The following is a 17,743-nucleotide window of genomic DNA, read 5'->3' as shown; positions in this document are numbered from 1 at the left end:
AGAATGTTCTATAAAAGAAATCATATAGTATATGACTTTTGAAGATTGACTTTTTTCACTTTCTGTAATGCCTTGGAGATGCATCCAAATTGTTAAGTTTCAGTTTCTTTTGAATGCTTAGTAGTATTCTATGGTATGAATATACCTTCTACAGTTTAACCATTCAAGAAATATATATATTTAAATCTTGGTAATGCAAGAGAAACGGTCCTCTGTGTTTTAGGGATAAACCCCCCCCTTTTTTTTTTAAGATTTATTGGTTTATTAGAGAGAGAGAGTGCACGCTCAGGGGGAGGGCCAGAGGGAGAGGAAGAGAGAGAATCTCCAGCAGATTCTCCGCTGAGTGCAGAGCCTGATGCGAGGCACGATCCCAGAACCCTGAGATCATGACCTGAGCTGAAACTATGAGTCGGCCACTTAACCACCTGAGCCACCCAGGTGCTCCTAGGGATAAAACCCTTTAAAAAAAAATACTTTATTTGAGGGACATCTGGGTGGCATCCAACTCTTGATTGTGGCTCAGGTCCTGGTCCCAGAGTTGTAAGATCGAGCCCCGCGTCAGGCTCCACGCTAGGCGTGGAGCTTGCTTAAGATTCTCTTTCTCCTGTGGAAGAAGCCAAGATGTCCATCGACAGATGGACAGATAAATATATATATATATATATATATATATATATTTATACAATGGAATATTCAGCCATCAAAAGGAATGAAATCTTGCCATTTGCAACGACGTGGATGGAACTGGAGGGTATTACGCTGAGCGAAATAAGTCAATCAGAGAAAGACATGTATCTCATGACCTCACTGATATGAGGAATTCTTAATCTCAGGAAACGAACTGAGTGTTGCTGGAGTGGTCGGGGATGGGAGGGTTGGGGTGGCTGGGTGATAGACATTGGGGAGGGTATGTGCTATGGTGAGCCCTGAATTGTGTAAGACTGTTGAATCACAGACCTGTACCTCTGAAACAAATAATACATTATATGTTAAAAAAAAGGGGGGGGAGAATGAAGCGGGGGAAATCGGAGGGGGAGACGAACCATGAAAGACTATGGACTCTGAGAAACAAACTGAGGGTTCTGGGGGTGGGGTGGGAGGATGGGTTAGCCTGGTGATGGGTATTAAAGAGGGCACGTTCTGCATGGAGCACTGGGTGTTATGCACAAACAATGAATCATGGAGCACTACATCAAAAACTAATGATGTAATGTATGGTGATTAACATAACATAATAAAAAAAAGATTCTCTTTCTCCCTTTTCCCCTACATTCCCCTCTCTCTCTCTCTACTAATTTATAAATAAGTAAACAAGCAAACAAACAAATAAATAAATAAATAAAAATCCTTTCCTTGAGATTACCTTGCCAAACAGATTTAATGTGTAAGTCGTCTTGTCTCTCCTTACGAAAATATACTCCTGTATCTCATCACTTTCAGATATAAGCAGCTCTCTTTATGAGATGATTTTCTTTTCTGCTGAAGTACTCCTCTTTTATATAGCCTTTGGGAACTTTCTTAAAAATGGTTGGCCTTTATTTGTGATTTATATTTTTTAACTGGCTCCAAATAATGGTGGATTAAGAATAAGCCATGTGATAAACATTAAACAGTATTGTATCAGGCCGTGTGTACTAGGCCTTGACAATACCAAGATGAAAGAGACCATCCCTACTCACTTTGTCCATCATCTTATGGATATATCCAGAGACCTAAAATGTTGCAAATAGCATGGAGATTTTCCTGATTAATTTTGGTAATCTGCTTTTAAAAGTAGAGAGAGTGAATGAGACAGATTATCTCGTACTTAATACAATTTTATTAAATAGCTTATACTCTTCTACTGAGGTAAACAGTAAGCAATGTAGAGCAACCATTTGCACGTGCTCGGTTTTCACAGTGAATGAATTTTCAGAACAAAACGTCTCATGATAGTACAGATACTGGAGTTGTTGATGGGCCATAGGCTGTAAGGTTATAAACTAATCATATATCGTACTCTACATGAAAAATGGCAAAGGGTACCTAACTTAAAATTTTTTTTTCTGCTATAGGGAGTTGAAAATTCAGAGAAGTATTCTTTTTTTTTTTCCCCCTTTTACATGATGCCATAAATGACTGGATATGAAGGACTCCTATTTGTGTAACTCTTAGACAATTCAATTTTTGTACATCACATTTTAAAAGAAAATACTCCCCAGTTTCATTTTTTAGTCCTTCACAACATTCTGTTCTCTTTTCAGTGCTAGGTAATTCAAATGTAAAATTAGCATTGTATTATAAGTTTATAATAACTGTTTTGATTGCTTTTGTATTTTTAAGCAGTCTGTTATAATTCATGAGACCCCGTATTTTGTGTGTTCGGTTTATGAATTCTGTAATGTTCCCAATCAAGGAATAACTGCTTTGTCTCTTCTTCAGGGAGTTTTTGCGTTTGGCAAGTCCATTAAATTGTGGTGCCTGGGACAAAAAACTGCTGAAACAATATAGGGTCCACAAACCAAGTTCACTGAGTTATGAGCCAGAGATGAGAAGTAAGTTGACCTTTCATGTTCCCTTTTCTGGTTATTGTGTATATGAAAATCACGTAAGGGATGAATATTATTTCAAGAAGTTTTACTGCGAAAGAAAGGAAAGGGATTGTCATTGTTTAAATGAGGAAACATAAAATCTGGTTGGCTGACTGAAGAAGAGGGCCGATGAGGGTGGGAAAGAAATCACTAATGTAAGCAGGATCCACAGGAGATGAGAATTACGTGCGGAGTAATGCTTGGCTTGGCAGGGGCGACATCTCTTAGAGGATTCGTTACTTCTTTGCCTTCCTCAGGTCGCCTCGGCTGCCTGAACTAGAGTGGTTAACAGGCCGTGGGCTTGCAGGACAGCTGCTACAAGAGGATGTGGAGGACGGGAGGTTAAAAATACTGACAAAAGTAGATGAAGAGCTACACTGAGAAGGACAGGCTGGATAGGAAAAGAAGTGAAACCAAGCAGCTAGTGATAGGCCTGGAGAAAAGGGATAGGTCCCTGGACTGGAGAATGGTGGCTAGGCCAGAAAGCGAATGTGGTGAGAGAAAAGGAGGAATGGGGGGTGGGGAGAAGAATGGCAATCCAAACTGGAGCAGGGAAACACGCAGAAGGAAGGACCATGCCCAGATCGTGGCTCTGGAGTGAGGTAGAGTGAAAGATAATCCTAGAGCTCGAAGTGACGTGCTGGATGGGTGGCTCGGGTGGACCTGGACACCCCCCAGGACACTGGCAAGCACTAGTACAGAGAGGACCGAGAATGACCTGCCAGTAGCAGCAGAGGGCACTCTCGTAGACACAGGTGTGTGGTAGCGTTGCTGAGAGGAGCCCCGAAGAGCACTTTCCGCGTCAGGCTGCTGGGATGCTGCCTGACGACTGGCCGAGAGCGCGGGCACTGCCCACCAGTCTGGCAGGGTCCCTGAGAGGCAACGGGCTCCGTCCTAGCCACGGACAAGCACGCCCTCAGCAGAGGGCTGCGTGGCACTGGACCTCCTGCTAGTGCGAGTCCTCTGGTTTTGTTGGGGTTTTTTTCTTTACACTTCGTTTTGTGTAATTGTGAGCCATAGTGATAGGCATTTTGTTTTGATGGATTGAAGTCACCCTTACTAGCAAAGCAGGAAAGAGTAAAACTTAGAAAAGTAGAACAGCTGCCCTGAAAGGATGTAGTGGTCGTGTCGTGCGTCTCCTTGTTCTTTCAGGTGGGAATCCAAACGGTCAGGCAACGTCCACCTGTTCTTTCCGTCTTAGTTTTTTCTCCTGCGAATTATCATCAGTGATTAGTGAATACTGTTTTGGAAACTAAGATCTTTTGAGTTCCAGTACAGTTTTACTGGGAAACAAAAAGTCTTGCAGTTTTTCATATATGTCCTTATACCTCCCCTAGATGTCTATAGTCTTTTGTTATTGTTGCTTTTGTACTTAACCCAGTTCCTTAGAATTGGATTGTGATTTCCTTTGCAAAGAATAGAAACAAAAATAGTTCCTTTCTCTAAGAGAAGATCGAAATATTTTTATGGTTGCCTGAATGCATAGGACATTTAAGAGAGAAAACAATTATATATTTATGTAGTTTATCTCGAGAAGGGATATTTTCTCCATTCTTTACATTTGTAATGGATTCCTGAAAAATAGACCAGTTTAAAATTTGTCTTTTTAGTCTTGAAATTATTACCATTTACACGCATATAGGAATTCTTAAATTCAAGTACTTTCGTGATTACATATTTAATTATAATAATTTTAAGGGAAAAGTTAAAAGTAGGAAGAAAATGGAAGAGAAGCAAGTTTTTGCTATTTATCTGATTATTTTTATGATAAAGGTGACCTGTTTCTTTCTGTTATAATTCTTCTAGAATATTTTGCTTTCTTAGAGATAATAAATAATTTTGTGAAAAGTATAATCTGGCTTTTTAGAAACATCATTATCTATAATGTATGATTAAATTACATTGTAACTGGCTTGGATAGTGGTTACTTGTGATTCTCATTATTTGTACCCTGTAGTAGCCAACATTTCTGCAATGTGTTTGACTTTAGTTATAAGTAAAAAAGGAAACACATGCTATTTAAGTTTAAAAATGAACATAAAGTACATTAAAACTGGATAATAGCTTTAGTGTTTAATCATAAAATTATTATATATTGAAACTCAAGAGTGGTATTTAAAAATAAGTCCGCTTTGTAAAGTCATTATTTTAGAAATCTACATGATATTTTTCCCAAGAGCTTTTCTTTGACTTACAGGTAGTATGATCACATCTATGGAAGGTCTGGGTTCTGATAATGTTTTCAGCTTACATGAAGATAACCATTATCGGATAAGCAAGAGCCTGGTAAAATCTGCAGAAGGAAGTACTGTACCTCTAACTAGGGTGAAGTGTCTGGTCTCCATGACAACCCCACATGACATCAGACTTCATGGGTCATCAGTTACTCCAGCTTTTGTTGAATTTGACACATCCCTTGAAGGGTTTGGGTAAGGAATTTGTAAGGTAGCCAAGCCTTATTATATGATTTTATGCCTCCTACTTGCCTTTGACAAATAGATCTTTGGTTTTAAATATACTTTAAGGTACACTATATATTCTCAAATGAGTTCTTTGAGCATGTTATTTTAAGGCTTTTAGATTTAATTTTAAATTATTTATTGTATTAAATAAGTTGCTGTGTTATAGGAGTCTGGAATCTAAGACACATGGTCCAAATTTTTTTGTAAATTTTATTTTATTTTTTGGCAAATAAAGTTTTATTTTAACACAGCCACACTCAATTATGTATGTGTTGTCTATGGCTGCTTTCATGCTAGAATGGCAAAGTTGAGTAGTCATGTCAGAGACTCTGGTCTGCAAAGCGTGAAATATTTATGGTTTGGCCCTCTCCGAAAACGTTTGCCATCTCTGATTTAGTACAATAAATTTATAGATAACATGCAAATTAAAATTAGATTTAAAAATTGTTGGGTTTACTCATCATCCTTTCCCCCGAAATTACCTAGCTTAGTACCTTAGTACCATATACATTATAAATACTGGGTGACTATCACATCAAATGAGTAAATATTTTCAAGTGGCAGAAAATGCTATAGAAGCAGAAGCAACAATAAATCTATAGAGAATCTAGAAGAATTTATAAAATCCACTAGCCTCAAAACGGACAGAAATGCTAATACTATAGATCTATGTCTATACTGGTTGTCTGTGGGATTCTCATACATCAATCGAAATCTGTAAATTGTATTTTAAGAACATTGTCATGTGTTATTATTGAATGGTGGATTAAAACATATTATGGAATAGTCAGAACTCATCAGCACAGAGGAAAACAGCTCACTGGAAAGGGGCCCAAGGGAATTTTTCTGCAGTGATGAGATGTTCCAGTGTCTTGAACAGGGTTATGCATTGGTGCATTTTACCATATGCGGCCTATAGTTTGATTTCTTAAAAGATTTGAAATAAAAATTATGCCACTGGAGATTTTTAAAGTGTATATCTCTTACATAATTACAAGAAGGGAAGGACTTTGTCAGGCACCCAGTTTTATTCCATGATCTCTTTACTCTAGTTACCTGTAAATGATGGCAGTTTATTCCACAATGGTAAGTGCGTAGTGGCAGAAGAAAACAGTTGATCTCTAATGTGTACATTGTCTTTTCTCTGGTAGCTGCCTGTTTCTGCCCAGTCTGGCCCCTCATAATGCTCCTACAAACAATGCCGTCACAACAGGTCTTACCGATGGGGCCGTGGTCAGCGGCATTGGTTCTGGTAAATAGTAACTTTCCTTGCTCATGAGATTCTTTTTTTTTTTTTAGATTATATTTTATTTAGAGTTTATTGCCTTCTTTTTTAAATGTAAATATCAGTCCACACAAACTCTTTCATTGTTACTTTTCAATTTTTATTTTAGGTGAAAGATTCTTCCCTCCTCCGTCTGGCTTAAGCTACTCTAGCTGGTTCTGTATTGAACATTTTAGTTCTCCTCCAAATAACCACCCTGTCAGACTTCTTACTGTCGTGCGCCGAGCAAATTCTTCTGAGCAGCATTACGTGTGCCTTGCCATCGTTCTGTCAGCAAAAGACCGATCTCTGATTGTTTCCACCAAAGAGGAACTACTTCAAAACTATGGTCAGTATCTGTTTCTTTTTGCTTCTTGTGATAATTAAAAGTATTAAGTTTCACTGTAATACTCATCCTTAAAGTCCAGCTGGTAATTTGCTTGCAATTTAAATTATTATAGAATAGAACAGGTTATGAAATGTTGAATATTGTTTACCAGTGAATTTTAAGGCACTTTCAAAAGAGACTTAGATAGAAAACAATGGAAAGAATTCCTAAAATAAGGATTCATTTCTACTTGCCAAGAAATCACAGCTTTTGCTAGGAAAGCAGATTGCTTGTTTGATATATTTTAGTAAGGATTTTCATTGGCCACGAATTCTGCTTAACTAATGAATATTCATCGAGCACCTGCCTACCATATGTGCCACTCTGTGCTAGACACAATAACATATTAATTACTTTATCCATCACTTACCTTCAAGGCTTAATACATACCATTTAATAATCTTAATTTTCCAATTCTCTCCAACATGCCATAATGTTACGTTGCTATCCAATAGAAGTTCAAACACAAGACATTCGTGAGGATCTTCCTAAATGATGTGAATAACATAAAATAAAAATCTCAGTTTACTGAATGTTCTTTGCTCTGAATATAAGCATTTGTAACATAAATACACCTCTTCTTTATTGTCTATTATCTAAACTTATCTTTTAACTGATCAAATAATACCACGTATTGCTTCACATGTGGTTAGTATTCAGATATTAATTTGAATGTTAGCTCAATTAGATTGTAAGGCCTCTTGTCTTAGTATTCTTTATGACTAGGACAGAGTAGGCAGTATAACTGCTTTAAAATTCTTACTAGGACACTCCGTTTGATCCTGTTGATGTTTTCCTCCTAATCAAACCTGTCTTCAGTCTTGCCATTTGGGAGACCCACTCATTCTTGCCCTACATCTCTGACCTCTCTTTTGCAACTTCCTTCAACAGCTTTCTTTGCCACCCAGGGTTTCATCTTTAGTCGTTGTATTCAAACTTCTCTTCGTGAGGAAAAAAAACCAAAAAACCTATCTTTGTTAGCTTTAGGTCTTTTTAATCCCAGGGATTCCAAAATTAAATTTTTTTTTTGTTTTTCTGTGTCCCATGCTTTCTCCTCATATTTTAAATGCAAATTAGACATCTTCATATGAATAGTCTTTCTGTAAACAACTCAAACTGTAATGTTTCTTCTTTATAAAACCTGCATCTCTTTCTCTTTAACTGTCTTAGTAAATGACACCCCCACCACCAGTCAGCCTAGCTAAAAACCTCAAGTCTACCTTGATAATACCACCCCTTCCACTAAATCTTTACTGAATTATGCTTCCTTTATATTTCTTGAATCTTCCCTTCCTCTTATGCCTGCTGTCATAGATATTATTCGGTTTTTTTTTCACCGATCTGGACTTCCAAGATTTTAATTCTTTGTTTTTGTCTTTGTCTAGACAAAGAGAGAAGTAGAACTATATGCTCTTACACACGATCTGATTTATTACCTTGGTAATCTGGGCAGCTCTGCTACTTAAAACACTTAAAATATGTAAAAGTATGAATGAATGAATGAGAAGAAAAGGAAAATAAATATGGATGGCTTGAAAGGGAAATAATGAGAAAAATGAATAATAATGGAGAGGAAAAAGGATAGAATTTAATGGAAAAGTTAAGAATGGATCTAGGGATATTTCATTAAACTAGGAGAATGTTTTCTAATGCTATCATTTTCATGAAATGTAATTTGCAAGACTACTATAATCCATATATCACTATGAATTACAGTAACAGATACATTAGTTATAGATGATGTTACTACTACTATCCATCCTCTGAATAGCTGCAGCCCATTAAGACACATAGCTAATTAGGAGTTGTCCAAAACCAGTTGGCTCACCAAGATATCCTGACATACCACTGAATGCTGGATATGGCTTAGTCTCAGCCTGAGTCAGAATGTGAAACTCCCAGAAAATTTTTGTAGGTAAAATCTTCTACAGTTCTGGAGAAGATTCAGTCTATTAACAGGAAAGGGAAAGGGAAGAGTTCCTAGTTTTGCCCATACTTTTGATCTTTTCTTTCACATCCTTTAGTCCATACCCTAGACCTTTCAAAGCTGTTTGACCCTGCTTTTCACCTAGTTTCTTCAGTTCTGTTCCTATATTAGGTCACCAATTGATAAGATTCTTCATTTCTTAACTCATCAATGGATGTATATTTTGTATTATCATTTTAAAATATAATCTTGGCATTTCAGTGTATGTTGATACTTTAAGATTCCAAAAATAAACGTTAGTATTTTTTTTGTAATTCTTTCTTCATATGATTTAAACTGAACTTTTAGTGAATTTACTTGTACGTGCTTATCCTGAAAAATGGTGGGTCTGCTTTAAGTTACGTGGTTACAGATTAGCTCTTGTAAAAAATTTTTTGGGGGTGAGCGGGTGGGTGGAGGAACTTTTAACATCTGGATATATACACTCTTATCTCACCCCTTCTTGAATGTTTAGAAAAGTTAAATTAATTTTTAATTAGCTTAACATTAAGATTGAATTAATATTTTTTTAAAAGATTTTATTTATTTGACAGATAGGGAGAGCAGGAACACAAGCAGGGGGAGTGGGAGAGGGAGAAGCAGGCTTCCCGCCAATCAGGGAGCCCCATGTGGGGCTCCATCCCAGGACCCTGGGATTATGACCTGAGCCTAAGGCAGATGCTTAACGACTAAGCCACCCAGGCGCCTCTGAATTAATATTGACCCATTATTTCCTAGCATGATCAGGCAACATAGTGGGTAGCAGAGAGAAGCCAGATGAGAGTCAGGAAGTGATTGCAGAATGTTAGGAAATAATCAGAGTTGTCTGGTGAAACAGGAAACTTGAACCAAAACACCTTTCTATGTAGCCACTGTGGTAAACGGTATAAAGTTTCCTCAAAAAACTTAAAAATAAAATTACTATATGATCCAGTAATTCCACTACTGAGTTATTTATGAAGAGAACACAAAAACATTATTTTAAATGACATATGCACCCCTATGTTTATTGCAGCATTGTTTACAATAGCCAAGATATGGAAGCAGCCCAGGTGTCCACCGATAGATGAATGGGTAAAAAAGAGGTGGTGTATATGTATATACAATGGAATATTACCAGTAGAAAAGAATGAAATCTTGCCATTTGCAACAATATGGTTGGAACTAGAGGGCATTATGCTAAGTAAAATGAGTCAGCCAGAGAAAGACAAATACCGTATGATTTCGTTCATATGTGGAACTTAAGAAACAAAACAAAAGCAAAGGGAGAAAAAGAGAAAGAGAGACAAACCAAGAAACACGCTCTTAACTATAGAGAACAAACTGATGGTTACCAGAGGGGAGGTGGGTGGGGGCATGGCTGAAATAGGTGAAGGGGATTAAGAGTACACTTACCATGATGAGCACTGAGTAGTGTACAGAATTGTTGAATCTCACTCTTTTGTACACCTGAAACTAATATAACAAACCTTTCCATTCCATAAATCACCCCTTACGACCGGCTATCATCAGGCAAGGGTCAGGGCAGTACAACCACAAACTGAGAACGTACGGTTCTTCGAGTACTTGAACAGAGCATATAGCAAGAGTAAAATTTTTAATTTTCTAACCAGTTTGATTACAATGCTGTAATCAAATGCATGGCAAATGAGAATTTCAAAAGACCTTTCATAACAGATCATGACAGATAATAATCAACTGGTCTCTTTTTGTTGTCTCTTGTAGCTATTTTATTGTCTATTTATTTTGTATTTTATCAACTATTATAATTTTATTTGATTATAACTATATATTGAGCAGAAGAAAGCAAAATACATTCCAGGTTTTATTTCTTGCTACAGATAAAGTTATTGAATGAATAGGGCATTTTTATTTAAATCATCATTATTTTAACATAAAGTCAAGATCTAGATGTGAATAATTGTTAGAATGAGGATGTTGAGTTTTTTCTTTCCGCGCTTTTATTTTAGTTGATGATTTTAGTGAAGAATCCTCTTTTTATGAGATTCTGCCATGCTGTGCCCGCTTTCGATGTGGAGAACTTATAGTTGAGGGACAGTGGCATCATCTGGTTTTGGTGATGAGCAAAGGCATGCTGAAAAACAGTACTGCAGCCCTCTATATTGATGGACAGCTTGTTAACACTGTGAAGGTAAGCATACTTGTGCTTGTAAGTCTTAACCTGCTTTACAAGAGAGTTTGACGGGGGGTGGGGTGTTGGCAGGGGTATATTTTAAATTGCTGTCTTAATTTCAAATTGACCCTTATTACCCATTTGAACAGTATGTTTAAGAGTCATGTGGCTGGCTAATTCATATCACTTGATTAGAGAAGAGAAAGAAGGGGTTACAGAGTACTAAAGAAGTTAGTGAATATGTCAGCGCCTGAGCCTGTTTGCTAAGTGATTTTTCACAACAGAAAAGCCAGTTGAAAGATGCCTGAGTAATCTATGAACACACTCTTTTGTCACTTCATTGTTGTTATGCATTCCAGTAGACTCTATATTCCTTTGGAGCTGGAATTGTTTTTATTCATCCAGATTTGTTTTCAGATCACCCAGTTAGTCCCTGATAATAATAGTAGCTGTTCCATTACTGTTTGCTGAATGAATGAGTGTATAAATATTACTCTAGACATAGGTATATAGTAGTCAGAAGAGAGGCAAGAGAGTTGAAATAACCAGTAAAGAATCAGAAGTTCCTTTTTTGTTATCAAGATGAACGTCTCTAGTTAACTTCAGACAACTCAGGTAGCAAGCTGTTAAAATGCTTTAGCTATCTAAAAGATAGTATCCATTTTTATAGCGATTATGTCTTGAAAGAAGCAACAAAAGCAAAGTTTGTCCTTTTGTGTGAATTAAAGTTTAAAAAGCAGTGAAATCGGCAGCTTCCTTGAATGCATTTCCTGTTAATGATACTTTATTGTGACATTGTGTTTCAATAAGATAAACACTAAAATGCACTCTGTGGGAATAGTCATTGTTTCTTTTGTACACATGATTGCATTTGGAATGGGCTTGTGGATTCTCTAGTAGGTTGCTCCTTTGTTATTTTTAGTATTGTTTAAAATAAAAATGTCCTCAGCTTCTAGAATTGAGAGGCAGATTTGTTATTGATACATTTACATCATTATCATCACTGTATCTGTGAGGAGTCAGTGGTCCCGTGAAACCACCTTCAGGCCACACGGTGGTCTGCACGCTCACACTCTTAAGGTCACCAGGAACTGTTCTGTAATCTGTGGAGTGATAGATGTAATCTTGAAGCCAGGACAGTGGTGCCACAAAACGTTCTTCATACCATCAAGTGATAGAAGTGGCCTCTACCACAAGAAACAACTTGACTTCATTATCTCATACTCTAATCACATATTTATCGTGAATGAATTGAATGATAGTTTTACACCTTGTCAGTAAACACTAGTGTAATTTCAAACCTGAGAATGTATTTTACATTGAGATCATGGGTGTATAAATTACATAATGGCTGTTAAATTTTATAACTTTTATAGCACTTGACCCATCATAAAACACTTCTCATGAATATAATTTTGACAGACTCACGTTGGTGACATAGCTAATTTCAAGACTACTTGAATTCCATAGTTGGAAAGCTCTGTTTTTATATCAACCTAAAAATTTCATAGAAGCATCATTAATTTGATATGCAAACCAACCTGATAGTAACAGAATCCCTCTATCTGATTGTTTCCCTTTCTTACATTAGATAGTTTATCAGAGAGTTGGACAATACCAAATTTCCATCTTCCACATCACGTTCCAGAATCTTGGCCTTCCCTCATATTTTTTAATCCAGCTGCTTTCGTACATTTGTAAAGTTGCATGACTTTAGGATACTGAAACTATACACAAAAAGTGGTTTATTTTCCTGGTGAAAGTGGGGGATTTTTGGTTCTATCTCATATTTGCTTTCATTTGTTTTATAGCTGCATTATGTTCACAGTACCCCTGGGGGTTCCGGTTCTGCTAACCCACCTGTGGTCAGCACAGTCTATGCGTACGTTGGCACTCCACCTGCCCAACGCCAAATTGCTTCATTGGTTTGGCGCCTGGGACCCACGCATTTTCTGGAAGAAGTTTTACCTCCTTCAAATGTTACTACCATTTATGAACTAGGACCAAATTATGTTGGAAGTTTCCAGGCCGTATGTATGCCATGTGAGTAACTTACTGTATAAAACTTAGCTCCTGCCACATAGATCCATGAATAAGTGTATATACGCATTTGTAGATAGGGTGTGGATGGGGTTGTACGTTATGTTCGTCTTATAAAAAGGGCCTTTTCCTTCACTCTTCTTCAGTGTGGTGCTGTTGACCACTCTCTCCTAGGCTACGTGCTCTCCACCAATTGTGCTGTACTTTCCTGAGTTTTGTCTTCATGCCCTATCACCAATTTTCTAGTTTCTCTGATTGGCTCCAAGATCTGTATGCACTCTAAGAGTCTGACCACAATCTTCTTCTCTTTCTATAATTTCTCTTATTATATAAGCATCTTAAAGTGTATCTACTCTGGTTAGAGGAAGGAAAGACGTTTCCAGAAAACACACACACACACACACATATTTTTCAGGTTAGATGAAGTAGCATCTACTTCATCCCTTTACTCCTAGAGTCCACTTCTTATTATCCTTTCTCCCAAAAGAAATTTAGAATCAGAGGACCTGATGTAAGTAGTCCTCTTCCCAAGTGATGTTCTCCATCCTCTCGTTCTCATTCTCCTGAAGTTCTCAGAAGAGTTAGGACAAGTGTGGTGTAAATGATGATAATCCTGTAGCTAAGTAATTTGTCTTTCACTCATGTTTTTTTTTCTTTTTTAAGATTTTATTTATTTATTTGAGAGAACGCACACAAGTGGTGGGGAAAGGGAAAGGGAGAAGCAGGCTTCCCGCGGAGCAGGGAGCCTGAGGCAGGACTGGATCCCAGGACCCCGAGATCATGACCTGAGCCGAAGGCAGACGCTTAGCCGACTGAGCCACCCAGGCGCCCCTCTTTCACTCATGATTCACACTTAAGCCATTTAGCTCCGAAACTTGTATTCTTAACTACTCTGCTATGTTGTTTAGAAGAATATAGAGAAGCACGTGTGGGGGCTCTCACTGGAAAGGAGACCTAGTGTTACAAAACATATAGGCATTCCACTCATGTTCATGGTCTTTCTCCTTTGATCCTAAGGGGAGAAATGTGTGATTTCTTTGCTAACAGTTAAAACTTATTTCCTTTACATTATGCTATTTGTAAAGCCCATTTTAAGAATAAAACTTGGAATGTAAAGGTCTACGACTAGGTGATTTTCTCTATTTTCTGAGAAGAAATAAATGAAGAGCTGAAAATTTAAATAAAACACTTTTTAAATTTAGTTCTCATGTTCTACTTTAAAAGATTTTTGAATTCACCCACTTAAAAAGGATAGAATCAAAAATCTGTGTTAGGATAAGGAGAAATATGATTTTGAAAAGGATCACTCTTCGTTTGAAGGTAAAGATGCAAAGTCTGAAGGCGTAGTCCCATCTCCTGTGTCATTAGTGCCAGAAGAAAAGGTGTCCTTTGGCCTCTACGCGCTCTCCGTGTCTTCCCTAACGGTGGCAAGAATCCGGAAGGTGTACAACAAGTTGGACAGCAAAGCCATCGCTAAGCAGGTAAGCAGGATGATTCCCCGGGAAACTGTGGCGGGTTCTCCCGGGAACAGTGTTTCAGAGCGTCGTTACGGGGACCACCCAAGTAGGAATAGGTACTGAAAACAATTTTTGGTTAATAGTAAGTAGCTGCATAGTAAACTATATTTTGTCTAAATAATAAGGTACCACTTAATCTCACATATCCCTTTTCCATTTAACTTCCCTGGGAAGCTGTGGCGGGTTCTCCCGGGAACAGTGTTCCAGAGCGTCATTACGGGGACCACCCAAGTAGGAATAGGCACTGAAAACAGTGCCTTTCCTGTATTGCTTTATATTTGTTTTATTTGGCTTTGGATTTAAGCCAAAACATAATTAGATATTTAACTTAATTTGGAAAAGTGAGAATTTCCTTCTCTGTGCATGATTTATATTCGTTTTTTGTTTTTTAATCGGCAATTAAGCAATTGAACGGCAGAAAACGAAAGAAAACAATTGCTCTTCTTAAGACGATAACTAAACTTTTTTCTGGATCAGCTACTATATGCCAGGTACCATCTTGCTTAGGACATGGCAGTGGATATAGAGAAAATTCCCGCCTTTATGGCTCTTACATTGCAGAGGAAGAGACAGATGATAATAACTAAAGAAATAACCTAATCATAGGTCATGTTCAAAGGCAAAGAGTGCTCTGCAGAAAAATAAAGCAAGGAAGGAGAAAGTGATCAGCTTATAGTGTGTTAAATAGGATGGTCAGAGGAAGCCTCACTGTGAAGGTGAAATTGGAGAAGACTTGAAAGAGGTGAGGCAGTAAGCCATGGGAATATGCAGAATGCGAAATGGGCCCGGCACAGGGTGGGGAGGGTTGTCCCAGTGGTGTAAGTGCTAAGGCCCTGAGGAAGGTCCATGCCTACTGCAGAGACAGGCGCGGCTAGAGGCTAGAGCAAGTGAGAGAAGACCCGAGTAGTAGGAGAGGAACTCAAATAGGTGATGGGGACTAGCCTGCTAAGGGTTTATAGGCAGTGGGAAAGGCATTGGCTTTAACTAAGTGAGATGGGGAGCATGATAGGGTTCCAGACCTAATAAATGAAATGTTAGCCAGGATGACTATGACCTCTATTGAATAGACTGAAGGGGGACAGACAAAGGTATGCAGCAAGGAGACCAGTTTTATAATAATTCATATGAGCGACAATGGTGGTGAGAACTGGGGTGATAGCAGTGGCCATGATGAGAAATGATCAGATTTGAGGTATATTTTGAAGATACACAAGCCAACAGATTTTGGTGATTGGGTGCGAATCATGAGGGAAAGAAAGGAATCAAGGATAACTCCAAGTTTTTTTGCTCTAACGGGGAGGAAAATAGGGTCGCTTTTTCTGATTTGCAGAAAACTTCAGGAAGAGTAGTTTGGGGAGGAATTCTGAGAACTATGTTTTGGAAAGACTTGAAAAGCATATTAGGCATCTTAGTGGAGGTCTCAGAGCCATTGGGAATATGATTCTGGAGTTCAGAGTAGAGGTTTGCACCATGGATGTTCAGAGGTGGTATTTAAAGCCGCAAGACTAGATGCTTTCACTGAGGTGTGGATAGAGAAGAGAAAGGTTACAGACTGAGACCTGGGACATCCAGTACTGTGGAGCTGGGGAGATGAAGAACCAGCAGAAAACAGTGAGGAGTAGCAGGCAGCAAGAAAAGAGAAAAACTAGGAGAGTTTGATGTCTTAGGATTATGTTAGCTTTGAAAGCACATTATGCGTTTATGTGTGTGTACATGTGCAAAACTTAACACTTCTTTTCTGTAGGCATGTTTTATCTATAAACACTTGAATAATTTATGTGACGTTTACATGGATATGAAGTAAAGCTAATACTAGTTCACTGATCAGAAATACTGTGAGGCAGCAAATGATAAGAACATTAAAACCATGACAAAAAAGAGTTTCATTCAGAAAGACCTCTGAAGCTATTTCCAAAGACCCCCCCATCTTTATCTCAGTAGATTGTATTTAACTTACTTTCTGTGACTTTCTAACCATTGGAAGAGCTTGCACATTTTTAAAAAATGAATGCCCATGTTTTTAATATTCTGATATGGGGAGAAAGGAATGATAATGTTCCTAATGTTTTTTTTTCTTTTCCAATCAAAATGTTCAGATTGTTCTTCTATAGTTACATTTTATTTCCCTTTCCTATTCTTCAGTTAGGCATTTCCTCCCATGAGAACGCCACTCCTGTGAAATTGATACACAATTCAGCAGGACATCTTAATGGGCCTGCACGGACAGTTGGGGCTACTCTGATTGGATACTTGGGTGAGTCAGATTGTCTTACTGTTTCAGAATTCTTGATTTGCCTTCAACTCTGCATTCACTTTCCTCACAGGAGGGGAGGTGTTTAAATTCATATTTTATAGTGTTCTTGTAATATTTAGAGATTAGTGTAACAATCTCAGACTCCGGTCAACTTTTAAAATCATATAACCTTTTTAAAAATCCCATGAACTTTTTCCCTCTTTGGTCAGCACTCATCAGTGCCGACTACATACTTCTGTGTAATTTCAATTTCGCACTGCATTCAGGGATAGATGTGAAGACTTAGAAATACTGATGGTAATTGCATGGCTTGGTGTAGCCCCTGGCACGCAGGAGTGCATCTGTTGTTTGGAAGTGAGCTAGAAATAAGAGCTTTGGCATATAAAGAGTGAATCCAGCTATAGGAAAAGTTAAAGCTGGTGGACGGTTCTGCAGAGCCTTATACCTGATGTATGCTTTAAAAAAGTTGACTTTTTTTTCATTAGAGTCCTGAGACATAATCCAGTCACGTCATCCAAAATTCAGAACCAGCCATTATATATTTAATGTACAAATCAGTACATAATATTGGTTCTTTTTAATTTTTTTTATTTTTATTTTTTATTTTTTATTTTTAAAGATTTTATTTATTTATTTGAGAGAGTGAGAATGAGAGAGAGAGTACATGAGAGGGGGGAGGGCCAGAGGGAGAAGCAGGCTCCCTGCTGAGCAGGGAGCCCAACGCAGGACTCGATCCCGGGACTCCAGGATCATGACCTGAGCCAAAGGCAGTCGCTTAACCAACTGAGCCACCCAGGCGCCCGGTTCTTTTTTAGATTAACAAAAAGTTAGTGTTCTGTTGGTCAGAATCCTACAGGTTTATCAGTCCTTGGCAATTTTTATTGTCTCAGTGATGTACACATATCTTAACTTTGGTTTTCTTCTTTAATCACATTGCATTGACAAAACAGTTTTCTTAATGCTAATGGCACATGGTAGTTTTTCTTTATTCAGTTCAGCAAGTATTGACTGAGCTCTGCTCTATGCCCTTTGCAAAAAATATAGCAGCACATGGTACAGTAAAAAGAGCAGTGAGTGAAGAGTTGAAAGATTTAGGTTCTAGCTCCTATTCTGTTACTGTGTGGCATTATGCCAGACATTTGAGCTCT

The 17,743-nt window shown here is 37.9% G+C and overlaps 1 protein-coding gene across 5 annotated transcripts in view; it reads left to right on the top strand.

Moving 5' to 3' along the window:
- Window positions 1–17,743, top strand: part of WDFY3 (WD repeat and FYVE domain containing 3) — a 237,613-nt gene that overhangs the window by 129,626 nt on the left and 90,244 nt on the right. For all 5 annotated transcript variants that reach the window (XM_025887611.2, XM_073891880.1, XM_073891881.1 and 2 more), the window contains 8 exons: window positions 2,422–2,534; window positions 4,768–4,999; window positions 6,184–6,284; window positions 6,427–6,645; window positions 10,621–10,802; window positions 12,596–12,827; window positions 14,145–14,305; window positions 16,484–16,595. In XM_025887611.2, coding sequence (XP_025743396.1) covers window positions 2,422–2,534; window positions 4,768–4,999; window positions 6,184–6,284; window positions 6,427–6,645; window positions 10,621–10,802; window positions 12,596–12,827; window positions 14,145–14,305; window positions 16,484–16,595 — 1,352 coding nt within the window. The remainder of the gene's footprint in view (window positions 1–2,421; window positions 2,535–4,767; window positions 5,000–6,183; window positions 6,285–6,426; window positions 6,646–10,620; window positions 10,803–12,595; window positions 12,828–14,144; window positions 14,306–16,483; window positions 16,596–17,743) is intronic.

The sequence above is a fragment of the Callorhinus ursinus genome, unplaced genomic scaffold (assembly GCF_003265705.2).
Source record: "Callorhinus ursinus isolate GAN/ISIS: 27379988/994484 unplaced genomic scaffold, GSC_fseal_2.0 scaffold4, whole genome shotgun sequence".
Lineage (NCBI taxonomy): Eukaryota > Metazoa > Chordata > Mammalia > Carnivora > Otariidae > Callorhinus > Callorhinus ursinus.
The sequence above is the reverse complement of the archived record's forward strand: the minus strand, read 5'-3'. Positions and strand labels throughout refer to the sequence as shown.